This window comes from Rhipicephalus sanguineus, chromosome 4 (genome assembly GCF_013339695.2).
Source record: "Rhipicephalus sanguineus isolate Rsan-2018 chromosome 4, BIME_Rsan_1.4, whole genome shotgun sequence".
Taxonomy (NCBI): domain Eukaryota; kingdom Metazoa; phylum Arthropoda; class Arachnida; order Ixodida; family Ixodidae; genus Rhipicephalus; species Rhipicephalus sanguineus.
In genome coordinates, this window is record NC_051179.1 from 99,851,706 (window position 1) to 99,861,756 (window position 10,051).

The window sequence follows — 10,051 nt, forward strand, 5'->3', positions numbered from 1 at the left end:
AGAAGAAATTAACTTTGTGTCCGTTCACTTCAAAGTACGGATTTTGCTGTGTGAGTGCCAATTCATCGAATAATTTAATATTACTTCACCCCTGATCGCACACCACTGGTTTGACATACAGCTCGCATTCTGCAAGCTGCGCTATTAAGGCCAGTAGCAGTCTCTGGATCTTTTCCGCACGCAGAGCAGCCTTGGCAACATCGAACGCCACTAGCATCACCCACGATCGCGAGATTCCAGAAAGGAGCGCTACAAACGCTACATTTTCCACCGCTGTTGTCCTCTCTGAGCCATCATCTGAAAATGCAATGACTACGTCATGTTTTGTGTCATACTGTAAATTTGCTCTCACTGACATTTCGTCAAATGCAATTATGCATGCCCGATCTTCTACTGGCCAACTTTTTGTTGCATATTTAAGAATGTCCAATACATTAGAAATAATTCCGGGTCTCATCGGAATTTCAGATAACCACCTTCAAAGGGACCTCGGTGATGGCAAAGCCAACACTTTAGCAAGTTGGCGGTATGAACATGGCCCATGAAAATACATATTCAAGGTGAATTCCTTCACCTCTCGCGACCACCTCCTTCCCTTCCTCTTGCGACAATGGAGTGCCACTTGGCTACCCACGAGTTGGTATAACTCAGGGCTCATATGAAGCTTTAGCTTCTCTAGTGCTTCCCGTGTAGTAATTTTTCGGCGGCTTTTTATCCTAGCTGACTTCCGATACCTTTGCGCATCAATCTTTAGTCGCTTGATGACGGCTGCGGTCTTCGGTGAATACACCTTTCTCTTTGGGCCTCGGTGAGATGGTGTGGAAGCTGTAAAGAGAAATGCATACAATATAACTTGTCTCTGGGTCAGCATAGGTACACAAAGCGAGCACAGCGTCCTCTCTATAAGCAAGTGTCAGGTACTTTGGTAAAGGGGATTTCGTTGGCGACAGATGAAGACTAAAGATCATCGCTCCATAATATTGATGCATATATAATAAAAGTCTTTGACATACATAATTCCTAATTTGTGAGCGGTTCAGGTACCTCTAAGAATTTTACGCTTAATTAGATAGATAACTGTGGTTATCAATACCAGTGTTGATATTAACAGCGCTTCATGATATGGCATCTTACATGAATGATAGCATGAGATGTTAAGCGTTGGCAGATATCATATTTTCATTCGTTGTTTGCTCGGACTTCTCTTCATATATTCGAGCTATGACATGTGGAACATGTAATGTCGTTGCAAATCAGTCATGCGGAATCCCGCAAGGTGGCGAAATAGTTAAGAAGAAAGAGAGAATAGACAATTACATGATTGTGGCACGGAACTGCAACTAAGAAGCTTTCTTTCTGAGAAATCCGTATGAGATTCCTTTGGGCTGTGTGCCACAATGGGGTGTTTGTCTACTTTCCATTTTTTCCATGTAATGTCGTTGCATACAACACTCTTAAAAAAAAAGTCGAGTAAAAAGGGCGTCTTTTTTTCCCACAATAATAAGCGTCATCCGGCATGCTCGAGTTTCCTTTCTTGAAAAGTCGGTGCTGCCCCCCTTCCTATCAAGAATGCTATGTCACGCTGATAGCACGCGTACCCTTCGTGACCATGAGGTGCCGTGCGCGCGGGATAATGCGAGGAAAGGAACGCAAGATTGATGACAATGATCGTTGGCGGACAAAACAACGACATTTTTACTCGATCTTTTCTTAGAGTGAACTTTGTCACGCAAATAATTTCCTAATATTCCTCGTTAAAAAAGAAGGACCCACTGTGCTCAGTTAAAAAGATGGAAATGGCCAAACAATATTAACACGTAAACAAGCAAGCGTTAGCAAAACGTGTGTTCTTACTTGGTTTATCCTGGCCGGATGTTTCCGGGCACGGCGCACACTCATCCGCACGTCCACACGTGGAAAGGCCAGATGGTCCAGGCATTGGGGATTCGGGGTGAACCGGTGTCTGGCTGGAATCTATAAACAGAAATAACTTCGAGCGCAGGGCTATCTATGGTTCGGGGCCACAGCACACAAACAACCATTATACGCGCCCCTTCCTTAATGCCCAAAATCAACAAGCCGGCCTGTGCATACCTGCAATCTGGGCGATGCTCTTTTGGCGAGGGTGTTCTTGAGCCGCAGCAGCCGTGGCTTCTTCCAGGGAGGGTCCTTGAATATAGGGATTGTACATTAAGGGGGTAGCATGATTTACAATGTAAAGGACACACCTTGAACTCATGCGTAAATATGAACGTTAAATATCCATCAGGCGATAAGGTGCGCGAAAACGAACTACAAAAGCACACGCATTCGCCACCGCTAATAAATTGTTTTTATTACCTTCGTCGATCGGGGATCCCACTTCCACTGCAACAGTGGGAACAGCCGTCCACAAGAGCCGTGTTTTGGCAGGATTTGCGAAGGCACTTTCGGCGAAGTGGTCCGAGCATAGGCGGTAGCCGTTGTACATTTGCTCCCGTGTAAGTCCCTCGAGGTCTGCCCTTTTGATGTAATTCCGCCATACGTCACACCTAGAAAATGAAGCAAATGACAAGATGGATATCAATAAACAACATGTAAAAGCAACACAAATATAGAGAGTGCGAAAAATGGCGAAAACAATGTTTCACTGGTTCAAAAGCGAAGCGCTGCTCAGCCTTAGCGCAGGTAACGCGAACTTCTTGTAACACGGAATGCAAGCAGTCACTGCTACGTAAATAAATTTGGGGGTTCTTTCTTAAACATTGAAATGTGGTAATATCACTACAAGCAACTGGTCGTCGGAATGCTCTAAAGCCGAACCAGTTCGTCGAAGAAGCACATTCGGCAAACATACTTTGCAAGATTTCTTCTCGAAGAAAAGAATATTACGAGTTACCGCTAACAAAACCGATACTGAAGCGAAATTTCCCTTCTGCGCGTCAGCTGGCATCAATCGGCTCACGAGAAACTGTCCACAAGTAGCTTTACATGCTTACAACATTACTGACAAATGCGCCGTCCCAAAAAAAAAGGAGGTTCACTGTAAAGCAACAACAGAAATTCTTTGGTTCGCCCTATAGCTCTTTTGATAAGGATAGCGCTTGATTCTTCGTACCGAACAAAAAGTGCATGTGCTTACCTGTCGTCCGCTGGGAAGCGGAAAATTTCGCTGCGCTGTTTCTTCCAGAGTTGTTGCACCACAAAGCAGCGCAGCACGCCTTGTGTCCTTTTCCTACTTTCCTCGACATATTGAGCGCATTCACACTCACAAACACCGAAAATTTTACCTTCAAGGCATTCTCAAAAATTTCACACGTGCACAGTAAAAACGGTAGGAGCAGACGAACGGAATGTCTGCAGAAGAGATAAGAGCGAAAGCGCCGCCCGTCGGTGCAACGAATGCAGCGTCTGGATAAATATATAGGTTGTTAAAAAAAAGAAAATAGCCAAGAACACATTTTATTTCTACACATAATTGCATAGCTTTACATTATTGATGCGTAGGTTGGAAAGAAAAGGCCACACCTACAAAAGTTGCTGAATTTTTGCTTCCTACCAAAACAATGGCGGACGCTTAATTTTGAATACCAAAACTAGTCGAAGTGTCCGGCCCCTGGTCGTAGTGCGTAACAAGTCGTAACGCTAGTACCAGATCTTCACGTCCAAGGTGGTGCCGGTGGGAGATTTTTCCTGTGCGTTGTTGAACAATAAAAAATTCGCAGCGTGCGCGTTAACTAAAAGCCGAATTCTACTGTCTCTCATACCCCATTAGCAGCCATTGGCAAGTTCCAGTAGGAAACGTTAGTAGAAGTAGAAGTGTAAGTGTTAGCTAAAACCCGACTTCTTCTGTCTCTCATTCCCATTAGCAGCCATTGTTTACCTCCAAGGTAGTGCCTGGTGAGATTTCTCCTGTGCGTGATTAAACAATAAAAATTTTGTTCAAAACGCCGTTGATTGATGAAATAAACCAACGAAAGACGCCAGATGTTTTCTAAAAGCAAAACGAAAGAATGCCAGATTTTTTCTAAAGCAAAACGAAAAGACGCCAGCTGATTAACGAAAGACGCCAGATGTTTTCTAAAGCAATGATTTTCTAAACAATGAAAATTCACAGCGTACATGTAAAATTAAAGTGAGCTGCAAGTCGTCATAACTCATCGAACCTTTAGTATAAACGCGCCCGATCTCACGTCGGTGATGATGTACTGGGCAGAATTCACGGAAGATTCACGGTTTACCGATGAACCTCCGCAGCTTCGCCCACTCATCATCATTCACTCCGTGGATATGCTGTGATTTTTTTTATTTTTCTGGCTGGAATTACGAACCCTCGCAGTATTTCTGCACAAACAATCTATCGCCATTCACCGCATGCAGGCACTCGGGGAAGACTATTCATTCGTAAAAGCAAGGCTACATATCGCGCTGTTAAATAAGCACGTCTGTTTCTGTAGCGTGTTTACAAAACGGCGCCCTTCCGCACGTCCGTTTTGACATCGCGTACGGAGAGAGAGCACGTGCGTTTGTTGTACAAGTTTTATCGCGTACCTTATCGCTGTTCTCGTCGCGATATCCTCGATGGTGGCACATGGGAACGCAGCACGCCTGCACCATTGCAGCACGCCGTCCCTACAAAAAACGTCGATGACAGTTCTCGATTCGGCGGTGCTGAAATGTCACGCACTGGCACGTTGCCGAAGCCTGCGTCGTCTGCCGCGGTGCCCTCACAATGGCGGCAGACTGTAGTTTGCGTGCGCGGCGCTAGGGGCGCACTCTTTCGAAAAGGGTCTATTGGTGTGCATGATACATTCCCGTCGCGCGATACCAATATTGGTGCATGTCCAACTTGCGAAACAACCGTAAGCAGACCATGACCGTGGCATGTAACTCATGAACTACACGGCGATTTTCACGATTTTGATGTTACGATGTCACGATTTTCATGTTACCACCCCGAATTTGCGTTCGTGATAGCCACGTCATGAAATATCAGGTTAGGGTATACCAAGCTGGGGAAACAGCTGCGAGAGCCCCATGATCATGGTACGTGAATCATGCGCTACACAACATCCATGTCATGGTTTTCATGTTGCCACCTGCAATTTATGTTCGTGATAGTGACGTCAGGAAATGCCATTATTGGGTTTCACCAAGCTAGCGAAGCGGCCGCGAGCGCACGTGGGTGTGGCATGTAAATCATGCTGCACATGATTTACATGCCATACATGCAGCATGTAAATCATGCTGCACCACGCCCTCAGTGAGCCTCACGTTCTCCTACCAAGGATGGCGACCGCGGAAGAAGTCGACAGGTGCAGGGTAGCGGCGTCGAGAAGAGAGGTGGACCATTACACATTCCCTCTGTTTCTCGACACTGCACGACATCCTGTTACATGACATGATCGTAAGCTTAGTTACAGACTTTTTGACTTCCTTTCCTTTCTTCAGCAGAAAGGACGTTTGTATTCCTAAAGGAAAGTTCAAGCACTTTTTACAATCACATTACCAGTAGGGACATAATATTATGCAGTTACAGTCGAAGTTCATCGGAGCATCATTCAAGGAGCATCGGGACGATAATTTAGTTCGCTATATCCAATACTTGTGACAAATGTAGAGATAACAATCCGGCAGATCTCATGCACTGAGGGAATCGATGTAATGCAAAACAGCCAGGAGAGATCTGCGGACATCGCCTTGTTACTCTTTGTGGTATACAAAGTCATTGATGTCATGACATCTACTTCACTATACATCCCATGCTGTCATGGATGCATGCACGTAGAATATATTATATAATGAAAGGTTTATTCTAGTACATACAATGCGTGACCTCTCATTGATCGTCACTCAGTCATTTCATACCATACCAGTTTTGGTGCACATCGATATAAAAAACGGGCGGAAGCAAACCGAGACAGTGTAATATAAATCATTCCGTACATAACATAATGTTATGATTTGCTTGTCAGGTGCCGTCAGTTATGTTCATCATAGAAGCGCGTCACGCAATTCCAGATTTGGTGTAAATACAACAAGGAAACGGCCGCGAGCGCACCATCAACGTAGCATGTAAATCATGCTTTACATGAAAGGCATATCATGAATGTTATGTCACCACCTGCAATTGGTGTGGATGATACATTCCCATCGCGCGATACCAATATCGTTGCAGGTCCAACTAGCGAAACAAATGTAAACAGACCATGAGCGTGGCATGTAACTCATGAACTACACGGCATGCATGTCACGATTTTCATGTTACCACCCCGAATTTGCGCTCGTGATAGCCACGTCATGAAATATCAATTTAGGGTATACCAAGCTGGGGAAACAGCTGCAAGAGCCCCATGATCATGGTACGTGAATCATGCCCTACACAACATCGATGTCATGGCTTTCCTATTGCCAACTGCAATTTATGTTCGTGATGTGACGTCAGGAAATGCCATTATTGGGTTTTACCAAGCTAGCGAAGCGGCCGCGAGCGCACGTAAGTGTGGCATGTAAATCATGCTGCACATGAAATGAATGATATGATGGTCATGTTACCACCTGTCATTTACGCTCGTCGTATAGTCGCATCACGCATTACTGATTTTGGTATATATGAAGCTAGCGAAACGGCCGCGAGTGCACCATGAGTGAAAAATGTCAATCATGCTGTACATGACAGGCATACCATCTTTTTTGTTGCCACTTCTGATTTATGGTCTTCATACAGTCATGTAATGCAATACCGCAACTGGTACATATTAGGATAGCGCAACGACCCTATGCACACGGCGAGCGGGGCGTGGATGTCATGGTTTACATGTTATGTATGTCACGTACGCCACATGCATGTCACGCTTGCCGCGAGGAGACGCTTGGAAGCGCGAAAGCGCGCAAAATCAAAACGCAGGTGCTGTCTCCACCTTGAAAATCCGGCACCAAGAACCTTGACGTCATAACATTTGACGAAAATTACTCGGGCCTGCGTGCTTCCTAATCGGTAAAATTTAAGTATATTGATCTCTGAGGAGCTTGAGAACTAACACACCAAGATTCAATAATTTGCATTGTGAAAATGTCAACAGAATACGAATTATTCACTTTGAAATCCATGACGTCACGCGCGGATATTTTGGTGCAAGATTTTAAAGTTGTACTTGGGCCGTGATTTTCCCCTCTATTATTACACGTACCTGGGTAACATTTACGAAATTGGTGTTTTCAGAGTATTATTGATGAATATAAACCGATTCGTTGTTTCATTGTATTGTTCTCTTAACCTTATGGCCAATGGTACACCTGCACCTGCGTGTTCACAGCCTCCAGATTCGAACGTGTTGCCGCCGATCGAGCATAAACTGCCCGGCACATTCTAGACAGAACAAGCCTTTGTGAGCCTGCATCTTTGACTATTGTTTTTCAAACGATACGACTTCGCATGCGCATAGGATAACGATTTGGTTACAGCTGGCGTCGAGTGTCGTTCTTCTTGCTAACGCCGAGGGCGTTGTCGAAATAAAGGATTATTAAGGAGGTTTAGCAGCACACCACTTACCAGACACGTGAACGAGAAACCAGGAATATTGTCACCGTGTATAGAAGGTGTTCCATTTTCATGTCCATGCATTCGGCCTTGGACTTACGCCGACGGGATCTTTGCCCAGGTTGACCCAAGCCATTTTATAGATGTGAGGAAGCTGTTGGTGAGGACGGTTCACCTCGCCCTCAGTGAGCCTCACGTTCTCCTACTAAGGATGGCGACCGCGGAAGAAGTCGACAGGTGCAGGGTAGCGGCGTCGAGAAGAGAGGTGGACCATTACACATTCCCTCTGTTTCGCGACACTGCACGACATCCCGTTACATGACATGATCGTAAGCTTAGAGACTTTTTGATTTCCTTTTTTTTCTTCAGCAGGAAGGTCGTTTGTATTCCTAAAGGAAAGTTCAAGCACTTTTTACAATCACATTACCAGTAGGGACATAATATTATGCAGTTACAATCGAAGTTCGGTATGCCGAAGTAGCATCGGGACGATAATTTAGTTCGCTATATCCAATACTTGTGGCAAATGTAGAGATAATAATCCGGCAGATCTCATGCACTGAGGGAATCGATGTATCGCAAAACAGACAGGAGATATCTGCGGACATCGCCTTGTTTCTCTTTCTGGTATATAAAATCATTCATGTCATGACATCCACTTCACTATATATCCCATGTTGTCATGGATACATGCACGTACAATCTTTTATATAATGAAAGGTTTATTCTAGTACATACAATGCGTGACCTCTCATTGATCGTCACTCAGTCATTTCATACCACTCAAGATTTGGTGCACATCGATATAAAAAACGGGCGGAAGCAAACCGAGACAGTGTAATATAAATCATGCCGTACATAACATAATGTTATGATTTGCTTGTCAGGTGCCGTCAGTTATGTTCATGATAGAAGCGCGTCGCGCAGTACCAGATTTCGTGTAAATACAACGAGGAAACGTCCACGAGCGCACCATCAACGTAGCATGTAAATCATGCTTTACATGAAAGGCATATCGTGGATGTAATGTCACTACCTGCAATTGGTGTGGATGATACGTTCCCGTCGCGCGATACCAATATCGGTGCATGTCCAACTAGCGAAAGAACCGTAAGCAGACCATGACCGCGGCATGTAACTCATGAACTACACGGCATGCATGTCACGATTTTCATGTTACCACCCCGAATTTGCGTTCGTGATAGCCACGTCATGAAATATCAGTTTAGGGTATACCAAACTGGGGAAACAGCTGCAAGAGCCCCATGATTATGGTACGTGAATCATGCCCTACACAACATCGAAGTCATGGTTTTCATGTTGCCACCTGCAATTTATGTTCGTGATAGTGACGTAACGAAATGCCAGTATTGGGTTTTTCCAAGCTAGCGAAGCGGCCGCGAGCGCACGTAAGTGTCGCATGTAAATCATGCTGCAAATGAAATGAATGATATGATGGTCATGTTACCACCTGTCATTTACGCTCCTCCTATAGCCGCACCACGCAATACTGATTTTGGTATATATGAAGCTAGCGAAACGGTCGCGAGTGCACCATGAGTGTAAAATGTGAATCATGCTGTACATGACAGGCATGCCATATTTTTTGTTGCCACTTCTGAGTTGTGGTCTTCATACAGTCACGTCATGCAATACCGCAACTGGTACATATTAGGATAGCGAAACGACCCTATGCACGCCGCGAGCGGGGCGTGGATGTCATGGTTTACATGTTATGTATGTCACGTACGCCACATGAATGTCACGCTTGCCGCGAGAAGACGCTTGGAAGCGCGAAAGCGCGAAAAATCATAACGCAGGTGTTGTCTCTAGCTTGAAAATCCGGCACCAAGAGCCTTGACGTCATAACATTTGACGGAAATTACTCGGGCCTGCGTACTTCCTAATCGGTAAAATTTAAGTATATTGCTCTCTCAGGAGCTGGAGAACTAACACACCAAGTTTCAATAAATTTCGTTGAGAAAATGTCAACAAAATACGAACAATTCACTTTGAAATCCATGACGTCACGTGCGGATATTTTGGTGCAAGATTTTAAAGTTGTACTTGGGCCGTGATTTTCCGCTCTATTATTACACGTATCTGGGTAAAATTTACGAAATTGCTGTTTTCAGAGTATTATTGATGAATATTGTTGCGTGGTTTTACCTACGCTAAGAGGGCATAGTGGGATATACCCTGAAAACGGAGCTGAAAAAGAGGTGAAGAATTCGACGTTGTGTTGTTAGATGTGCTGTGGCTTGATACCGACTCAGTATTGTATTTTCCCCGTAACATTTTTGGTGGAGCTGCGCGGTACTTTTTTTTGACGACGGAGCTCCGCAGTGGACGCCTCCTTAAGTCTGCAACCATCGCTCCGGGTGAAGACACGCCTTCGCCAGCTACGTCGGCAACATCTCCGACAACAACAACCCAGTACGTTGCTTTAACGCAACCCCGTGACCCCGGCACCTTCACCGGGGAGAACAACATCGATGTGGACAAGTGGCTCAGCATGTACGAGCGCATCAG

The 10,051-nt window shown here is 44.9% G+C and overlaps 1 protein-coding gene across 1 annotated transcript; it reads right to left on the bottom strand.

Moving 5' to 3' along the window:
• Window positions 1-545: 545 nt before the first annotated feature.
• On the bottom strand, window positions 546-5,024 carry LOC119391436 (uncharacterized). Its single transcript, XM_049415284.1, has 5 exons — window positions 4,988-5,024; window positions 2,341-2,531; window positions 2,095-2,169; window positions 1,855-1,974; window positions 546-825 (listed from the first exon to the last, which is right to left on the bottom strand). The coding sequence occupies exons 1-5, from the start codon at window positions 5,022-5,024 to the stop codon at window positions 751-753; spliced, it is 498 nt and encodes a 165-aa protein (XP_049271241.1). The 3' UTR covers window positions 546-750.
• Between the last annotated feature and the right edge of the window lie 5,027 nt (window positions 5,025-10,051).